Source organism: Epinephelus fuscoguttatus, linkage group LG9 (genome assembly GCF_011397635.1).
Source record: "Epinephelus fuscoguttatus linkage group LG9, E.fuscoguttatus.final_Chr_v1".
NCBI lineage: Eukaryota > Metazoa > Chordata > Actinopteri > Perciformes > Serranidae > Epinephelus > Epinephelus fuscoguttatus.
In genome coordinates, this window is record NC_064760.1 from 28,660,823 (window position 1) to 28,682,021 (window position 21,199).

Here is a 21,199-nt window from a genome sequence, read left to right on the forward strand (position 1 = left end):
AGTTGCACCAAAAGTACTTGGTTAGGTTTAGAAAAAAGATTGGGTTTTGGATTAAAATAAGTACATTTGTTACTAAAGCAGCATAACGGGCAGTATGCCACAAACATACTACATTGCACAATTAAAAGAACTTAGCGCTGATTTTTGGTCTCACTCTGGACATGAACAGAGGTCTCCTGCGTGAAAGTCCTGTGTTTTTTAAACCATCCACCACCCACTCCAACCACCATCTTACCCAGACTTTGTCACTCTTCATACTACAGCACCTGACTTCCTCCTTTGTCCCCTTCATTATTACTGCAGCCACTGTAGGTCACTACCCGTATTAACGCTGCTTGTACAAACAACCTATGTGGTTGTATTTTGGAGGAGGACAGTCTTTTTAGATGATACATGACATCTTCAGTCAGATGTGACTAAGCAGAAGTTTGTCATTATGACCATGAGCAGACATAGCAGTCACCACTAATATGTCCGCTTTTGAATGTAATAATTGGAATAATGAAAAAGTAAAGGATGGTATCATAATGCAGCCATTGTCACTAAAAGTGAGCAATAGAGCCGTAACTGGCCACCATGTTTTTCATCCATATGATTTTTACAATTTCCTACAAAAAAACCTCATCACTTTAGTAATTAGAAAATAAAATAGTTATTAAACTAACATAATGATTAAAATCACTTCTTTGTAGAATTCTTTGTTTATTGTCCCCCATGGATGGAGCAATGACCCCCTCCTATCGTACTACTGGGCCTATGATCCCCGCTCAGACAATCATGGCTTAAACACTGATTATCTTTATCGTTATATCATTCCAATTAGTGATTATCTAACTAATGGAATATTCAATCAGCATGAAATTATCATCAACCAATTTGATAATTGATTAAATGGGTCATTTATCAAAGACAAGTGCTTTGTTCAGCTTCTCCGATGTGAAACCTGTTTTATATCATGGTAGCTTTTATATGTTTGAGGTGTTGGTTGGACAAAACAAGCTTTTTAACACATCACCTCAGGTTTTAAAAAATGTGAAGGTTTTTATTGATGTTTTAGAGAAACTAATTTGTTAAGTGCCCAAATAATCAATTATTTATACACAGTCCAGTGGTATATGGTACCAGTTTGGGTTGGAGTCTGGTCTTTGAGTTTTCATATTTCAGGAAGTGGCTAAAAGTAATTGCATCATTATTTGCTGGCCTTTTTTTATGCCTCACTGAATGGTATGATATTTACAAACTCTGGGGAACCTATCATTTTCAGTCTGCTTCTTCCTGTGTTGTGGCAAACTCCGCAGTGGAAAGGTCAGACTTGGATGAAAGCGATCTGGTGTTTATTGAGAATGTGTAGCTGTAGTTTTACATTTAGGGCTCTCAGTCTGGCGAGGCGGAGGCACGCCGACTCTGGATGAGGGTGAAGTCAAGGTCATCCTGGTTGTCTGTCCCCATCAGGCTTTAAAGAAAACTCCCTCTGCAGCAGAACAAAAGGTGGTGGAGCCAGCTACTGGATCGATGTGCAACAGGGTACACTGTATAAGAAAAAGAAGAATGGCATTATTGAAGGGGTAGCACACTAAACACATTCCTCCTCGTCAGTGTCACTGAGAAACAGAGTAATTGGTTAGTAGACTTGTGTTTGTATGTATGTGCTCTAAAGGTGATTAACAGCAACAGAAATCAATGTAAGGAGAATGGGAGGCACAAAATAGAGGGCAATGAAAGTCCAAGGTGTCTTGAAATATAAAGTCATCCAACTCATGCATTTGGTAGATGTAGAAGTTCAGTTTTATTAGTATCACAGCCATCTGCCAAAACGTGTAAAATCCAATTATATTGAGAGACGCTCTCTAGAGTTACAACCGTATGGCCAACAACTTAGAAAAAAAGATATTCTCCAAAACCGGTGGTACATTCATATGTTAATCTTAAACATTTTAGCTTTTTGTAATATCCGTGTATGGATATGGTTAAGGTTAAGGTTCTGGAAATTAGGGTCATAAAGTTAATAAATGTTGGGCAACTGAAACACCTGATTAAGGAAAGAATGTGGCTGCAGTTGATGAAAGGTGAAAGTTAATTGCAGATCTGTGGTGGGGTGCAAGCTTGAGTTGAGATTATAACTGATCTTGTGACAGTGGCCATGTGGAAAATCCAATCATGCAACTGCTGATGAAGATAGCTGATGAAAATGTCTGACCTTGAGTTGGAATTGTTTCATTAAAAGACAGTTTTCAAGGTCAAGAATTATCTTTGATGCTTAAACTGTAGGAACTGTAGGCAGCTCTGTAATGTATTTACTGTTTGTGTCGTAAGTATAAGTGGATTGTTTTGTTTGTTTGTTTGTTTTTTAGCTTGGTTAGCAGTTTGCCCTGCTTCCAGTCTTGATGCTAAGCTAAGCTAATCAAATCCTGACATCAGCTACATGTAGGCTGGCATCTTTGTTGCTCATGTCTTATCAATCACAATCTGGCAGTCAGGCTGCATTGCATATTAAGGTAAATTGATATATTTAGAAGTATTAAAGCTACTCTTACCCTTCTTGCATTTCACACAGCACTTAGAAACAATTTGAACATCCACATCTCCCACCTCCCTCCAAAGTCCCATCCCCCTCCTCCTGCATCTCCACCTCTCTCCAAAGGCCTACTCCCCCCTCCTCCATTACGTCCTCATTACATCTATGATAGACATAGGCGTTGGCAAGGTAATGTTAGATACACGGAAGAGGAGAGCGAGTGTAACGTTACAACCAAGACAGTCAAACGCAACCCCGGAGTTTTAAAACTCAACCGTAGTCAGTGATGAGTTTTAGAATAAGGTTACAGTGCTAACGTAAGATAGTAGCGTAACATTACTAGTATGTTGTCATGTGTTGTCATATATAATGTTATAGCCTATGTTACATTAGAGAGAAACTAAAAATATGGAGAACAGTTACGTCAGTCGGAGATCTCGAAGTGGGGAAGACAGACAGGACGCTCGGCCAATTGGTCTGAGTTTTCTTAGAACCATATGAGAATGGTTCAGTTGTGAGTTTTTATCTCTAGTGGAATTCATTTAGATTTTAGCGTGCCATCAGCTTATTAATAGCATTTTAACCTAAACAAAGAAAAGTGTAAAATTTCCAGAAAGATAAGTTACTTTAATGAATGTCCGAGACAAATAAATAATATTTAACCTTTTTTAAACCACCATTGGAGGGCAGCCATCTTTTCCTTCCACTACTGCTGCGTTCACATGGAGTCAGAGAAACGGTAGAAAGCAGAATCATATTAGTGGATGAGAGCAGCATGGTAAAATTAGGCGAGGCTGTCAGAGCAGAGACGCAAAACACGGGCGATTCCGACAATTCCTGGACATTACTAGGGAAATGCATAAAATAATAAACAGAAATTCTTTCATTCAGTATATTTTATTCCATTCTTTCTGAACAATACAACACCACTATCACAGCATATCCTCATGCATGTTTTGGTTCATCATGCTGCCATTCTGTCGGACTGTTTCCCGTGCTGTCCAGAAGGTGCTGTCCATCTGCCCGATTCCATGTAAATGCAGCATAAGGGGAATATGAGCCTTTATATTGACTTTTCTGTTTGTGAGCAGATTAAACAAACACGACGCCACATGTTAGTTTGAGAGCTCTAGTCGCTGGTAGTTGTATTTGTGAACTATGAACAGAACCAGCTGCCACCGTTGAAGTGTTGCTCAAGTGCTCCTTGAAGTAGTTAGGATGATTAGACTCACCGTGACAAACTACAGGCTACAAACATATGATTCACCTCATTGCATCACTGGAGCGGTGAAAAAACGTTGAGGCCAGATCAGACTTGATTGGTCGTGCCTCATGCTCGTCTCGTCATGTCACCGGCTTCTATTGAAAATGGCTTGTTGCTTTTCACTGGTAGTCCAAACACTGCATTAGACAATCAGGTCTGGGCTCGACGCGAGAGATAATCTATCAGCCGTCTCATCTCACTCTTGAAAAGAAAGCAATCAAGTATATTTCCCCAAACTCTGCCTTCAGATGTCTCTACCTTAACATCCCTTTTGACTGTGCTCATTACTATACACAAATAAGATAGAATTTATTTTCTTATGTCTTATCTGAGTAAATATCGTCTCCCGTAATAGTGTGTTATTGCTCAAATAATATTGGGTTTAAAAGGAGATACAGGAGAACTGCATCTTATCAACACCATTAAAAGATAGTTATCACCATCTGTAGGATCGGAGGGATTTAGGGACGAGGCGATCAGCAGTGCATCACAACAAGTAACAATGAAATCTGTCCGTCTCAACTGGAGTCAGGTCTTGCCGTCTGCCTAATTAAAGAGGGCTGGGGGGAGAGGTTGGCGTGATCCGGCCGGAGGTTCTGTGTATCTCTGTGTCATCAGTGTCTCGCTGTGCTTCATCCCAAGGTTGCAGCTTGTAGCTGTTGCCAGGCTGGCTGTGAGCTGCGGGCAGCAGGTGGGGGGTGAGGCCTTTCTCTGCCCAGCTCCGGGGCAGGTGTGAGGAGGCTTACGGCCTGAGTCAAGGTTAGCACACGGTGAATGACTGCGGAGCGGCGGGTTTGTCCAAGAAAATACAGCAGGGCTGTAAGTCTGCAAGTTAGATTTGTGAACAATTACAGTGTGATCCGTCTAGCTCTGATATCACCGCAGTGGAAGTGTCGCAGAGATTTCTTTTCATGGAGCTGTCTGTCATCTTCTCATTAGACGCTGATTGATGGATTCTAAAAGCCAACTCCTGCTATTTCTGCATTATAATCAGCTTATTTCCTTTTTGTTTCCATTTCACTTTCTTGGTTTGTTCCCCTCTGTCTGACGTCCTGCTGTGGTGGAGTTTTAAAGCCCTAATGATGGGGAGGCTGTCATAGAAAGCTGACCCACCCGAGCAGTTTGATAACGTGAGTGAAAGGCTTTGTGTGTTTGTGCTCCCTCGTGCGCCATTCTTTGTGAAAAACACCACCGACTTCCCTTCCTCCTTTGTGGACAACCTTCAGATTTCCACAAAAGAGGAAGAGAAGTTGTTTAGAGGGTGCTCTTGTTCGGTACTACTGTGCACCCAGGTCAGTTTCGGTTCACCGTAGCCAAATTAAAAGCTGTAATTGTAGTTGAAATGGGGGAAACTGAAAACGTCCTTCAAAGACTTTTGTGCAGCCTCAGATGTGAAGATACACGCTTGCTTTTTATCGCTCTCTCCTGCTCAGTGGGAACGTCGTAAATGATCCACAGTAACAAATATCCAACGTCCCTGGCCTAACACGCACACACAGGCAAACAGATGATAAACTGATGGTTTGTTTTTGTGACAGAGCCAGAGCCAGAACATGTGCAAACATGCTGATTTTGCTGTAAACTTGTGTTGCTGTGTTTGTAGAACGCAGATGAAAACCGAGACACGGTTGACGGGTTTCTGCATGGCAGCCACTCAGAAGTCCATCCACAGCAGACTGCAAACTCATAAATAAGAGACCCTCACGAGGCCGAGTTGAAAACCCTGTCCAGCATGTAATGCGCAAAAAAAGCCAGGACAATTTAGACTCTCACTATTTGATTTATCTGTGGGCCAAGTACAAAAAGGAAGAAGAAAATCTCGAATAAAAGGCAGCATATGGTTGGTTCTACAGTGATGGAATGGCTTAGAACACCACTTACTATTTTCAGACAGGCTGCGTGGGTTGAAACATGCTGTTGTGCTCCGAAGGTGTGATATTTTCAAAGCGGAGCGAGATCTACATCTTACTCTCACTGTAAATTCCTTTGAAATGTTTTTTTCTCCCTATTTCTACCTTCTGTCCAACAGTTGCTGAGGACTCGTATCTCTGCGCCGTGAATGACTTCAAAGTGAGCAGAATATTTAAGGGTGTTCCACATTGTTCCTGTTCCTCTCTCATTATCGGCTCCTCCTTAATGAAGACTTCCTCCAACCGTTCCCTCTCCCTCTTGTTATTCCGCGCCCGACTTCGCTTTTGTTTCAACTCCAGTGGCATCCCGCGTGCTCGCAGGACGTCGCCGCATTTACAGAGATTGTCGGAGCCACTTATTCAAGCCGTGGCTCTTAGCCCTCTTCTCATGGGTGGTTTACTGTATCGATGTTTTTCTCCCACAGGTTGTGACCCTGGGGAAGAACAGCCGTGGTTACCACTACATTCTGGCCAATCTTGTGAGTAATAACCAAGCTGCTCCCCTGGGAGGGACTGGGACCTGCTTTTTGCTGCATGTGGTGGGACTTAGTCTCAGCCATGAGCGCAAATGTGCATGCACAATAAGTGGATTACAGGCTTTTGTATGAAATCAGAAAAACACAGACTTCATACATACAGGGTTCCTGCGGATCTTTAAAAAGCCTTCAAAGGCACTGAATGCATTAATCCAAAAATAAGGTCTTAATTGGTTTCATAATGTCTTAAATCAATCTTTTAAAAGTCTTTAAGATGCTAAGACATGGGAAGTAGGATAATATGAATCTTTTTTTACTGACGTGGTGTCTCAAATCTCAAAATAATTGCTAATATCTAGCCTATTTTTTTAGATAATTTACAGAATGCCTCTTGCATACATAAACATCACGCAGATGAAGATAGAGAAACCCAATTAAGAGTTTTTTAAAGGCAAACCAAACAGATAAAGCATTTGAAGTAGATTGACTTGACCAAAAAAGCCATGTTTAACGTTACATTTGACCAAAATTCTCCCTATCCCTAAATAATTGATGGTTTTTTCCCCTTTAGTTTTGGTTAAGGTCTTAAATTTCAATTCGAGTGGCTTTAAAAAGTCTTAAAAGTCTTAAATCTAACTTGCCTTAAGCAGTAGGAACCCTGCATTATATATTCAGCTTCTTCTCTTGTATATATAGAGTTTGTCATGTTTATTGCTCGTGCCCAATCAATCACAATCTGGCAGTCACACTACATTGCATATTCACCTAAATGAATATATTCATATTTACAAGTATAGATTAATGTCCTCAGCAATAAATAAACAGCATTTAACCTTTTTAACCATCTTTGGAGGGCAGCCATCTTTTCCCTCCTGCTCTGGGGAGGGAAATGTTCATTTAGCCTTGATATTAGCATGAGAGTTTGAAAGTAGAGGCCGGCCCCGCTCTCACTTGCCGATCCCCCTGCTGCTGTTTTCCCCGACTTTAGAAGATGTGATTATGCAGCAGTCAAACACATGTCCTTGCACGCCATGACACAATGCTGCGCTTAAAAAACAGCAATTTGACCATAAAAAGAAATAACTCCATGTCATAGCTCTAGGGTGGAGAAGGGAAATTTAAAGGCAGCTGGAGCAGCAGAGGTTTTTGAAATGCATTAGAAAATGTTTTGTTTTTGTTTTTAAACATGAAAAAGCAATCGGAATAAAAGTAGACCAGCTGGTTCAAGTAACATATTTCGTCTTCTACATGATCTGACACAAAGTTATAAGTATCTGCTGGCAGGTTGTTTATCTCTGAGTGAATTCATGTTACACTGCAGAGTGTGAAGGAAAACATTTGCCGTGGTGTAATGACGAACACATGTTGCTTTCTCATACAGCCCAGAGTTCATTATAAAACACACCTTGCATGCTGTTGGAATAGCGGCTAATATTTTGTGGTGCTTCACCCCAGGTTATATTACACAAAAAACACGTGACATGAGTCTTCTCCTCACTCGTTTCTCTTCTGTCTCATCTCAGGGGTTTACTAATGTGAGCTTGGACAAAGTATTCGCCGGTGGAGCCAACATCTCAGGGTTTCAGATAGTCAACCCTGAGAACCCGATTGTGCAGCAGTTTATGCAGCGCTGGGAGCGATTAGATGAAAGAGAATTCCCAGAAGCCCGGAACGCTCCTCTGAAGGTACTTTGCTTGCAAGGCCTTTCATTGTGCATGCAGAATACAACGATCATCCCCTCTGAAGTGCTCTCTATCAGTTCTTCTCCGCCTCTCACCCTCTGTTTGTCTTTGTCACTCTGTCTTCCTCCCACCCCTGGCTTCCTCCTCTTTGCTTTGCATCCCTCCCAGCAATCAATATATTGATAGACGGTGCAAGGCAAGGTTATATCGCAGCTTCAATTTACATCTAATTAAACAATGATCAAGAAAGAAATGGATTTTGAATGGCATTTAATTAGATTTTGTCATGGTGCAGTGGTCAACAAACAAGTGGCTCAACCCTCAGTGGTGAAAAGGTCAGGCGAAGTTGGAGGGGAAGTGCGTGGGAGATAAAATCACACATTAAGGCTCTATTTACTTCCCGTCTCTGCACTAAAAGTTTTGAAAGAGGTCCTGACCGTCAGACAAGACTTGGCTTTTCTAATCAAATCTGTCTAATCAAGCTATTTTTATCGTTAGAATGGCGTCAGAGCAGGCACCCACCCCACCCACGCTGACCTGACCTGCAGGCGTTGACATGCAGGGGCTGAAAGTAACACACAGACTGCCCCAATTTTCACTGGGATTCAATTAAATGAATACAAAAACTTCAGCAAACAGATTTCTTCTGGCAAGATTTTTTATTATATAAAAGTTTTACCCAGACAAGTCTTTTCAAACGATTTACTTTTGCTCTTATGAAACATACTATGCAGTCTTTGCACAGTATAAAATCATATGAGCCTGTGAAGGCTTTACTGTAATCTTATCTCATCTCCTGCCTCTCACCATGTGTTCCTGTCTCACAGTGTGCACCGCTTTCTCTCTGATTTTGTACAGTACACTTCAGCTCTGACCCATGATGCCATCCTGGTGATAGCAGAGGCCTTCAGGTACCTGCGGCGCCAGCGTGTGGACGTTTCTCGCCGGGGCAGCGCTGGAGACTGTCTAGCCAATCCCGCTGTACCTTGGAGCCAAGGCATCGACATCGAGAGAGCTCTCAAAACGGTAGGGGGGGGCAGAGAAAGAGAGGGAGCGAGGGAAAGAGTGGCAAGCTGATAACTAAAGAAAAGGCTAGAAGAAGTAAAGCAGAGATAGGGAGTGAGAGTGTGATAAAGATGGAAAGTGACAGAGAGAAGGGAAGAGAGCACAGAGCTGTTCTCCTCCCTCTGCCCCCAGATATCTCTGCACAGAGCTCACTCAAATCCAGGCCCTCATTACCATAAAACTACATCTTTTATTAAAGCGTATCCAGTTCATCATTTGATTAACAGAGTGCGCGCACTCCAGTAGCTCCATGGACACGAGCACCTTAATACCAGCTATATATGCAAAGTGATGGCTATTACACATTCCCCTGTGTCTGTCTGTCTGTTTGTCCCTCTCTTTGTCTGTCTGTCTTTACATCTGTCTGTCCCTCGTGGCAGGTTCAAGTGCAGGGTATGACTGGGAACATCCAATTTGACAACTACGGCCGCAGGACCAACTACACCATAGATGTTTATGAGATGAAAACAGGTGGGCCGAGGAAGGTGAGTCAGAGCGGTGACCTCTATCAACTTTCATCCGTCAGCTGTCAGATCCAGACCTGATCAAAAACCCTTTAGCAGAAACACTAACAGCTGGCACACATCAAGGTTTGCCTCATTACTTGTCAAAATCGTGGAATTTGGCCAACATGTAATTTGAAATGGTTTATTGATCACCTCTGCTGAACCCAGTGAATGCTGGCCACATGTTTAGGCATGCCAAGACTCTGCCCTGGACTAATCAGAGGCCCTGTCTACACATATACAGATATGTTGAAAACTGATATTTTCCTCTATGTTTTGCCTCATGTTTACATGCAAACACAGTGTTAGGTCACCAAAACAGAGATTTTTAAGAGACCTTTAAAGGTGCAGATGTTTCAAAACTCCGGTTATTGTTTATCTTGTGGACATGTTAAACAGCATGTTCGGTAAATGGGAAAAACACTGGCGAACTACCAGTTTGCTAACATTCTGTTAGCAGTGCTTTACACTAAGGGTGCTTCCAGATCGAGAGTTGTCTTGCTTTGGTCTGAATCAGGGACTGATTTTGTTACAGAGCTGCATAATTGCCGAGAGTTGGTTTGCGTTCTCACAGCAGCATTTACAAGCCACATAAAATGCCTTGCGTGAGAAAGCTGCTCTTGATTGGTCAGAACTTCCATGCGGGAAAAATCCAGGAAGTAAACCAAACGTTGAAGAAGAGTACACTTGCAAGATAAATGCAACACTTTCTAATGTCACAATGGAGGGACAACTACACAGGTTGATTTTAGCGCTGGTCATCGTGGACTATATTGCTATCATTGTTCATTTTAGTCAAACCATACAGCTTGAAAACGAGGCACGGCTCCAACTAGAAAACAATGTTTTGATGCATTGGATGCACCGATAGTTCATGTGAAGGCAGTATAGGACTCCAGGACTGTAACATGCTCGTGCTTGTTTCACCGAAACAATGCGTAATGTGACTACAGTTGGTTCTGATTGAGGTCGGAACAAGTTCAAACCACACCAGACCACCTCTTCAAGAAGGTCTCAGTCCGGTTGTTTTGGTGTGCACCCGTCTGCCAGAAACGAAGGTTTTGAATCAGGCCTGGTTGAACCAGCAGATGGTGGGACACTTTGCAGAGTGGGAATGTTATCTGTTAGAAAACTTTTGTCCAGAGCATCACTCACATGTTTGAGTTAGCTCCTCCATGCTTAAATTGAATGGGAATCAACAGTGATGTGATCTCCAGTAGGTGCACTTTACTGCCTTTGTGACAAGGCAGACTACTGACCATCGCTAACTGGGTTGCTTTTGCGTTCTAGTGTGGACCGAGATATTCGTAAATAAGGACCGTGTGGACAGACTCATTTTTTTAAGGGGAAAAATATGTGTTCTCAAAAATCTCTGTATACATGTAGAGAGAGCGTGAGATAAATGATTGAGCATGATTGTGTGAAAACAGAGGGGGAAAAAAATCAAATAAGCCTCTACCTCCGCTTATTAAAGTACTGAGGGCTTTTGCAGTCATGTGGGAACAGCAGAGCTGACAGGACAGTGCAGAGTAATGCTAATTGCCTATCTCTACCTCTGTTAGGTAGCAGCACTGATGAGCTATCCCAAGCTTCACAAGCCACACAAATCACACACAGCCTGCAATCTGATAGCTAAAACTGTCCTATCAAAAGAATGATATAAGACCATTTCCGTGCCGTGTGATGGCGCAGATAGGATTTTTGGTCCTCTCCTGACAGTAATTACCATTCAGATAACCAATTACTATAAAGGGGATCCAAGAATTCCTCTGGCTCCTCTTCAAAATGGTAATTCCCAGTGGTACATTCACATTATAACCGCTACCATATGATGACCTCTGGTTTTATTTCATAACCTCACCCAGTTCCAAGCGACAGCTGTGAATTTCTCGTTAGCTGGATAAGTGTGGGCTCAGTCTGATATGACGTGTGATTATGCCGCCTGCCTCCCAGGCCTCTAATGCCCACACTTCAGTTAGCATCACAGGGCCCTTACAGCCATCCCCCCACAGCCAAACAGGGAGAGAGTGAAGAAGGGAGGGAAGATGAGACAAGCTGGGCAGCAGTTTGTCAGGACCTGGAGCCCCGGTCACCCCACTGACAGTTAGAGGATGAAGGTTCTTAGCTGGGACTGTCACCAGTGATGTATGGGCTGATATCTGTCCCAGCTGCTCAGGGTGAAATCAGGACTTTGCCTCTGGAGCAGCCCTCCACGACACAGCTCCCCCACAGTGTCGTCCCCCGAGCAGCACTTCTCAAATATCACTGTTGGACAAGAGCAGGGGGAATAAACATTTAGAGCTTTCTCCAGTCTGGCAAGTGCACTAAATACATCCACAACTGTAAGCACAGTTTGGAGCTCAAGTCTGAGAAGTCTGCTGCTTTCTAGCGCCTCCACTTGGTGTTTAAAAACTTTGCACTGCTGTACACCTGTCTGGCCCCAACATTTTAAAGATCTGAGGCAAAAAAAAACAACAAAATGCGGACCAGATGTGACAAGGAAAATCCTCGCCAGCAACAGTTAGATTATTGGCAGCAACATATGCAACACGTTTCATCGTGAGCCAGAGCAGCCATTATTTCAGATGGGCAAACAAACACTTGACATTGGTTTGACTTAAGCATCTGTACAGCAGAATACAGAGAAACTGTGATGGCAGGACTGTGCAGAAGAAACTGTGGAGGCACTGGGATATTATGCTAAATTATTAAATGCGTATGCAGTTCACAGGCCTGAATATCAATTATTTACCATAAAACCTGGGAAGCTGAAGGTGGGGGGGGGGGGGGCGGGGGGTTGAAGTTGTCTGCCGTATGCTCAGGCAGTTCAGTTGCTGCACATTTGGCTCTTTCAACAGATCATAAAAACCAGTAGTATATTTTCATTACATCTTTGATCACGACACTAAGTGCATGTTGGATGTAGAAATATCAACTCTAATTTTTTCCATGCTTAGACGACTTTCTGACGTTTTAGCATTCTGCTCATTTACTGCTATTCTGGATGAACTTTAGGGCAGAGGCAGCAGGCCTCTGGGAGATGCAGTGCTGTTTTAATGAGCCCTGCATCATGGCAGTAATACTCAGAAGTGTCCCTGCTATATACTGCGTATCGCCAGTGCGCCGGCATGCAACACTAACTGCTGTTTTCTCTTTGCAGATTGGGTACTGGAACGAGTACGCACGATTTGTAAATATTATGGACCCGCAGGTCTCCAACGACTCCTCAGTGGAAAACCGAACGATTGTGGTCACTACTATTATGGTACACTTTCCATGCAGTTTTAAATGTTTCACGTATTCTGCCACTCAAGGTCATGGTGTTGATTCCAATGAGTGATACATTCTGTCCTGGGCGGGTAGAACCACATCTTTTTTGTGTTGCTTTCCATCCACTCACTACATGTTGAAACAGTCGGTCCGTAACGGGGGAGTGTTTCAACTGTATCCGTGTGGGTGTCAAAGCATTTTGATTTTCCATACTTCAGTGGCCTGTCGTAGCAGTGACATCACAATAATGGTATAAATGATAATGGTTGACTCCATCAATTACCAAAAAAAAAAAAAAAGCATACAAACGCATACGTAAGTAGACCTGTCTGTCCTCATCAAGTAAATGTTCAATGACACTAGGGATAGACTGGCCGGAGAATGACTAGAGGATGATACTGCAATGGTTTCTCGAGCTGGGCAAAGCAAAATAAACAGTATTGGAGGAGGGATAAGCAGGTGTGGTATTTGTCCTCGTTATCGCCTCTCCAATCTATTTTGTATTGCTCCTACATGTGTTCTGTGTTGAAGTATAACTTCCAGTCAGTGATTTAGGGAGGAATCATGTCGCTGGGAATCTTCCCAGACCCAAAGAATGATGAACAATCAAAGTACCTTCCATTTATTTATTTTCAACTGTATTTACTCAACTAAACGTTTCAGGCTTATTGGATAGCTCCCACTGCGAATATATTTACCGACTGTATAATTACCTGATGCAGTACCTCAGTCGCTGCGAGCAAACATTTTAAAATGGTAAAAGAAAGAATGTTTGGAAAGCGATAAGAATCTGTGGTATTTATGCACAGTTAGATTTCATCTGTATTCGGAGGCATAAGCTGGCGTCACTCCATAGCAAGAGGAAACATTTAACATCTCGAGATGAGAAATACAGTCAGGAGGTAAACACGTGTTAACTCGAGGGGAACACTCAATGGATCCAAGGTGAGGGGATACGTTCAGCACAGAACAAACAAACCATTGCTCTCCCACTTGCACTCTAATTGTGTGTGGCTGTAATGACAATGCCTGCTCTCCTGAGCGGTCCTATTGTTTGATAATGATGATGTGCTCAGTAAGAGAAAAGACGAAGCTGCACCAGTGTTTTGAAAAGGAGAGGAAAACTAGCACGCTCCTGCTCTCCTGATGTAATTATTTCATTTATGGAGTTTTTCTTTTCTTTTTTCTTTTTTCTTTTTTTTTTTTTTTTTGCATTTTTCTGGAAAGCAAATAACGGCTCTTTTTTATCTTTTATTTTTTAATTTTTTTTTTTTGGAATGAAACAGCCTTTAACTGCGCATTGGTGCAATGTGCTTGAATATGTTGAGATACTATGGGCACTCTCTGATCCCTCTCTTGTCACTGGCATTTACTTATGAAACCCATCCCCATTCCCATCCCCACCCACCTCTGAGCTGACCCACACCTTGCCTACCAATGACTCCCAGCCCTATTAAAACTCATTCTGGCCCCTCTGTCTTCTCCCGCAGAAATGAAAAAACTTCCTTCCCTTAACCCTCCTTTATTATACCACTGAGTTGCACCCTTGGGCTCAAAATGGGTTGGGTGCATTGGGCTTGGTGTCTGCTGGCTGCCACGGCTTGATGAAAGCAGTGTGACCACATGACCACGCTGCTGTTATCAGAGTATATTTGTGCATTCGCGGGGCATCATCTGTATATGCATGACTGCATGGATGTGGTTATAGCAGCTTATAATATTTTGAATCTCTCTTTGAGTGTGAGAAAGTGTGTGTTTGTGTGTGGGTGTGTGTGTGTGGGTGTGTGTGTAAGTGTGTGCACGGGCACATATGGGCGCATGTATGCATATTTCTGTGTAACTGAATGTGTGCTAGGGCATGGGAGTGAATAAACCAGCGTGTGTTTGAATCAACAGGAAGCTCCTTATGTGATGTACAAGAAAAATTATATGCATCTGGATGGGAATGACAGATATGAAGGCTACTGCGTCGATTTAGCATCTGAGATTGCCAAACATGTTGGAATTAAGTACAAACTGTCTATAGTAATGGATGGGAAGTACGGAGCCCGAGACCCCGAGACCAAGACGTGGAACGGGATGGTGGGTGAACTGGTCTATGGGGTGAGTACTGGGAGCCTCAATTTCGCTGATTACATGACAGTTTGCAAGGAACTTCAACATGAGAGGAGATCTCATTTTTCTGTCTTAAGGTTATCACCAACCCGTTGTGAACTCATCAGCTATTGCCCAGTTCAAAGTCTAATGCTGTCTCAGGAAGCTCAGCTGTGAGTGAATTTGTCAGATGCAGCCTCAAGCACTGGGGGAGTTGGTGATCATCTTGAGACGGAGAAAATGAAATCATTTCTCAGTGCTGTTCACTGCAATTAATCCTTCTTGCTTAGCATAGAAAGCTCTCTCTCTCTCTTACAGGCGAAAAACAGAGGTAGGTACATGAAAACAATGGGTCCATATGGCAAACACACTGTAATCACTTTGATGAATGAAAGATTGTATGCCTTTGAAGTGATTGTGTAATTATGTTCAATGTTTGATGTGTATGATGAATATGCCACATTGTAAATTCACAGCTGAGAAAATCTGCTGCAGAATCAACAGCTAAACGGCGGTTTGCGGTTTGAAACAACAAGATCCATATGTGTTGTGCTCCGTAAAGGTTGAACCTCTCACATTAGGGACGGGTCACGCCATGTTTTACATCTGACAGAGCGCTCGGGCTCTCGCAACACCTCTGGCATTCTAAAACGCAACCCCCCCCCCCCACACACACACACACACACACACACACACACACACACACACACACACACTCCTTTCTCTCCTTTCTTCGAGGCCACAGTAGTTGAACAGGGGCCAAAATACAAAATGCATGAGGGTTAGGCTTCCTCATCTGTTCAATTTCCCAACTATCAGCTTGAGAGATTGCTTGGTTTGATGTGCTATCGCCACCAAATTATCTTTCAAATGGGAAAAGTCCACTCCCTGCAGATGGAGGGCGGAAAAAACATCCCGCTTACGTCGCTGTCAAGTCTTTCCAGACCTGTAATTTTAAAGCAGGTGGTCCGGGACTAATAGTTTTGTACATTCTGACCTTTTGACCAGTAAATTAATTTGATTTTAGTTGTCTTTTAAAGGTTAGGCCGCAGGCTGCTCTTTATTGCTTTGTTTCCCTCAACATTGATTGAGTGCTGCTTACGCCTGCGCTAGGATTAAATGGTTATAGCCCCTTCACAACGCTCTGTTGACAGGGTAAAGAAAACAGCCATGTTTATTGGGTCTATTTGTGTTGCTCCTAGTTTGACCTTGTAGGAAACATTTTTCCGCCTCGCGCCGCTTCAATCCAATGTTTTCTCAATTTCGACATAAAAAGACAATGCGAGCACAATACAAAGAATTGTCCTCCTTTGAAGAGGAGCAGTTATTTAATTAATCACATGCACACTCGCTGCAGTAACACTGTCTAATGTGATTAATTATTTTCTTCTGCTTTTACAAAGAAACCCATTGTGATTCCTAAAAAGGCAGCACCACCTCCGTGGATGTGTTTTGATAGCGTAATGTGATTGAAGCAGCAGAGCAAAGGAAGGAGATAAAGAGAAACAGCTTGGAAAATTTAAAAAAAAATAAATAAATAAATAAATAAAGCTAATGCCAGAATAAGCCGTGTTTGGGAAATCCAAGCCTACTGAATGGCATGTGATTAAGTTTACGCAGCCAAGGCTTGCTGATTTTTTTGTATACAGCAACCTCTTTGCTGTATGTTCAGCAAATTGCAGCCATTACACTTGTTTAAAAGACATCAGATGAACTCACTACTTTCTTTTACTACGCTTTTTTTTTTTTGAATAAGGTATAGCTCAGCTCGTTCAAAGGGATCATACAATTGAAAACTTCTCCTCTCCAGTTTCTCCTTTGGTCTCGATTAAGGAAACATTTGGTCAAACATGACTCAAACACCCATCTGCCTCGGTGGATTTTGTCCAAGCTGTCTCTCTGAAAGTCTTGCAGGGCCCTTGTGAGCTTTTTCTCCTCCTTACCTCCCAATGTGGCAAAATTTCTGTAAAAAAAAAAAAAAAACCTAATTAATTTTACACTTTGAATCTATTAGCTAACATCCCAGGTCGTAGCACTGTGCAAATCCTGCTCTGCTTTTCATGTGCATGTGTGTGTGTGGGTTTCAAGTGTCACAGCCGGTGGCTTATTTCTTTTAATCTTGTGTAAAATGTGTGATAACATTGGTTTATTCTTCCTCTGCAGCTCCAGTCTTTCACAACACACACATTTAAAATGACCCGTTTCTTTATGCAGGTCTTGACTAACGCTTGCTGTGCATGTCCCTGTTTCCAGAGAGCAGATATAGCTGTTGCACCTCTCACCATTACTCTGGTTCGAGAGGAGGTGATAGACTTTTCCAAGCCCTTTATGAGCTTGGGCATCTCCATTATGATAAAGAAGCCGCAAAAGTCCAAGCCCGGCGTTTTCTCCTTCCTGGACCCGCTGGCCTATGAGATCTGGATGTGTATAGTGTTTGCCTATATTGGGGTGAGCGTGGTCCTGTTCCTGGTCAGTCGGTTCAGTCCTTATGAGTGGAACCTCGAGGAACAGGACGAGACCAAAGACCCACAGACGCCCCCCGATCCTCCCAATGACTTTGGCATCTTCAATTCTCTCTGGTTCTCACTGGGCGCCTTCATGCAGCAGGGCTGTGACATCTCCCCCAGGTGGGTCAGCTTCAGTACACACGAGAAGTGGACAGCAGAGAAAAGCAGAAACAAATACTACGTAAAATTTTAACTGCAAGTGATGAGATGCATTTTTAATAGATACACAGTCACTCAAGCATCTCCACGTCCTGCCCTCTTCCTTTAGGTGTTCATTATTTGAAGCTAAACTCATTTCACATTTATTGCAGCCATTATATGTATAATTGAGTTTGTCAGTTTGTATGTGGAAATTATCATCAGCAGAATGGCCTCATCAATACTTTCTTTAGGCTATGATTTGAGCTTTGACCCCTAATTGTTTCACAGCCAATTACAGCCTTGGATTAGAGTTCATTTCAAACAGCGTGTACTACTTTCCTCGGAAATGTGCTGCTTTAGCGTGCTGACGCAGCGCCAGGTTGAGTTACAAGGAAATTTTGATTACCAGTGCAATTAGGTACACCGAGCACAACTGTTAGCATCTTAGCAGGCTGATGGGCGCCACATGTCAGTGTGTAATTACATTCTGTGTTTCCCCGTGTTCAACCTCCCCCTCGCAGGTCTCTATCGGGCCGTATCGTCGGTGGTGTGTGGTGGTTCTTCACCCTCATCATCATCTCCTCCTACACAGCCAACCTGGCTGCCTTCTTGACAGTGGAGAGGATGGTCTCTCCTATAGAAAGTGCCGAAGATTTAGCCAAGCAAACAGAGATAGCATATGGCACTCTGGACTCAGGCTCCACAAAGGAGTTTTTTAGGGTGAGTAGTACCAGAAAACAGTTTCACCACACAGCACCTTCTGCCCACCACACACTCTGAAAAGGCTTTAAAAGACTTTGACACCTGACATCTAATGACAGTGTGTCATAAGTTACAGACTTTTTAGTTACAGACCATAATACCAACCATGCACCAAATGTCTTTTCAAGCGATTTCACTGTCACAGACAAATTTCCAATGCCAGAATGGTGTGCAGTTCTGTGATCTCAAACGTTTGGTATAAGGTGGTCATAAAACTCTGTCAGTCAGTCTGTTTCTTGTCTTGATGTTTCAACAAAATCAATCATGCGTATGGTCTGAGATTTTTTTTCTTAGCTCATGCAAATACTGAAGTTCAATGACATGAAGATTGTAAGGAACCAAAAGCGTCACTCTCTCAAGCACCAAACAAGAAGCAGAAGACCAAGTAGACAGTAAATGTGGCGGGGGCTCCGGGGAGGCGCAAGAGCATAAACAGCTCTCGGTTCTCTTGTACTTTGAAAAAGGAGGAGAGACTGGTGGAGTTATGAAGTGGACAAGAATCCGTGTTAAATTAAGCGTGTATGTGATCCACTCACCAGCCTGTATTTCAGTGAGAAATCATACTTTTTGAAACTGTTAGCCTCAAAACCTACAATGTAAAATGTGTACGCAAATACAGTTTATCTTTATCTTTATTGATGCTAATTGACAATAGGGCTGTCAACATATGTTTTCTACCAGGAGCAGGATGGGAAATAAATCTGGAAAGGAATCAAGTTGTAGTCTTGCAGATAGTGACACTGCAAGATCCCCAGTCTTTGCATTTGTATTTTTTTGTGTGTGTTTAGATGTGGAAAGATGACTTTAGTTCTTAAAAGTCTTTTCAAAGTCCTCTACTGTATAGTAGGCATTAAACATGTTTGATTTTCGTCAAGACCAGAAGGATGGCTCAGGCTGACCACCTTAAATCAAACAATCAAGATCACAGGAGCACGCCAAAACTCTAACCAAACTCTCATGATTTTATTCCAATTTTTCTGTGACAGTGAAAGGCTGCCATTACCTTTGCTTTAAGATTAAATGTCCAAAAAAAATGCAGCGGGCCAAACATTTTTACACTCAGGCTTGTTGCATCATAAAGACGACTTTGTGTAAAGTCCTTGATAAACTCCTCCTTGCAGCTTTTCCATTTTGTGCCTTTAGTACAGCACTCTTGACCCGCGCAAGATTGCTCCAAATGAGGCATGTTGACAGAGAAGCAGTTCTTGAACTCTTATGACATGAACGTGAAATTTATGCGGCAGAACTGCAGTGTGCAACCTTGAGGCACTGGGGCTGTCAGCAGAAAGTGTGATAACAACGTGAAAGACTCAGAGGTGATAAAAAACAGGAGGCTAATCAAAGCACCCACATCAGGCTCAAACTCAGAAGGGTCAGCTCATGAAATATAATTAGCTAGCTGGCCATGGCAGGCAAATTGGACCTGATGAAGAAGAGCCCTGTAGGTCAAACAGAGCAGTCTGAAAGACGGTTCAGATGGAATAAGCAATATGTCCGTCGGCATGAGGGACTGGCTTGGCAATTAAGTCATAAATTAAGTGAAATCTGAAGTGAAACTATATTAGTCTCTGAAAGGCGGCCACATGCTCGCGATGCAGGAGTTAAACGGCACTGCATACCTTACAGGCGATCAACCCTTGGCTTTGAAATTCTTAGATATCATAGCTCGTGGCGCGGCTGCATCAACAGTCCAATCCTTTGCACTTGCAGAGCAATAAGTTGAAAAAGAATTAATGAAACAACACTCTGCTTGTGATGACGAAAAGGCAATATGACAGTCTTTTATCCTACGCTCCCTCATTACTCATCAGCAGGAGAGAAACAATTCATATGTTTCACAGCTGCAGCCTGTTGGCAGAAAGAGCAATTCATTTGTATTACCCCTGGGTTGAATAGCTCAGAACAACAAAATGCAAAATCAAATCCATGTTTTTTTCCCCCTCCGACAAAGGACAAGATAGCATCTGCTTGAGTTTGATATTTAGAAGAGTTGTGCTTCTTAGGAGCCAGTTGTAAAAGGATGTATACTGCGCAGATAATATATCGTGGGAAAGGCGGCACATGACAGCAGCACTCTATTCCCCATACAACACCTCACAAAGCCTGTCATCACTTTCCCTTTCATCATGGATGCTGCTCAGGTGCATATCCAGTGCATGTCTTTGTGTCAAAGACATGATAGATGCCAATTACAGTTGAGGTGACAAAGGAGCCACCTTGGGTCTGCTTGGTGGAACAATCCGAGAGAGGTGGTCGGGGAGTCGCAGTTTTGCTGAATTCTGCATAATGAGTGTCCTAGTTACATCCCCGAGTCTTCAAATAGGAAATGACATGTGTGAACCGCTACTCCAAGGGACTTTTAATTAAAGCTGTAGAGGGCTGACAAGGAAAAAAAAAACACACTGATTAATAGGAGTTAAAGTTCTATTTCAGATCATGTTTTTCAGGAAATACATTCGGGCTTAATTAGACCCATACGGCATCAGCCAGCTGGAAATTTTAAATCAAGTCCAATGTTTCAAACAAGACATATGTCATCATCTCTGAACCCCCCTGTCGTTAATTTTTGATGATTTCACCTGGTGTATTTTATTAAACTGCCTAACAAGTCGAACAAACACCATCATGTGTGTAAGATATTCTTTTTCTGCTCCCTTCCTCAGCAGAAAGCAAAAAATAAAATGCAGTAGCATGGATATGGCTTGTAATAACAAGCTATAATACATTCAAACTCTCATTTTGATAGCTCATGTTTTCAAATCTGTTAAATTATCTTATCGTCCTCCGCGCTTTTAAGATACTCCTCAAAGGCTGTTCTTTTAGATCCTGAGAAACTGACAGTTTTGCTCATTATGTGACAGTGACAATATTCACATCACTGCATGCGTCTTTATTTGGCGGTGGGAATGTGGAGAAGCTGCGGAGGAATTTTCAAAGAGGGAGGTGTTGAGTGGAGCCCATAGGAAGACGAATTCTGCTGCTCGCAACCAACTAGGACAGCTGGCCT

General features: G+C 42.6%; 1 protein-coding gene across 3 annotated transcripts in view; it reads left to right on the top strand.

Annotated features, from left to right (window-relative positions):
• gria3b (glutamate receptor, ionotropic, AMPA 3b) overlaps window positions 1-21,199 on the top strand; it is a 107,526-nt gene that overhangs the window by 64,996 nt on the left and 21,331 nt on the right. For all 3 annotated transcript variants that reach the window (XR_007450058.1, XM_049585667.1, XM_049585668.1), the window contains exons 5-12: window positions 6,115-6,168; window positions 7,689-7,850; window positions 8,706-8,873; window positions 9,293-9,397; window positions 12,579-12,683; window positions 14,585-14,791; window positions 17,036-17,409; window positions 17,952-18,150. Coding sequence is in view for 2 of the 3 variants with exons in the window: in XM_049585667.1 (XP_049441624.1) it covers window positions 6,115-6,168; window positions 7,689-7,850; window positions 8,706-8,873; window positions 9,293-9,397; window positions 12,579-12,683; window positions 14,585-14,791; window positions 17,036-17,409; window positions 17,952-18,150 (1,374 nt within the window). In the remaining variant the exon portion in view is untranslated. The remainder of the gene's footprint in view (window positions 1-6,114; window positions 6,169-7,688; window positions 7,851-8,705; window positions 8,874-9,292; window positions 9,398-12,578; window positions 12,684-14,584; window positions 14,792-17,035; window positions 17,410-17,951; window positions 18,151-21,199) is intronic.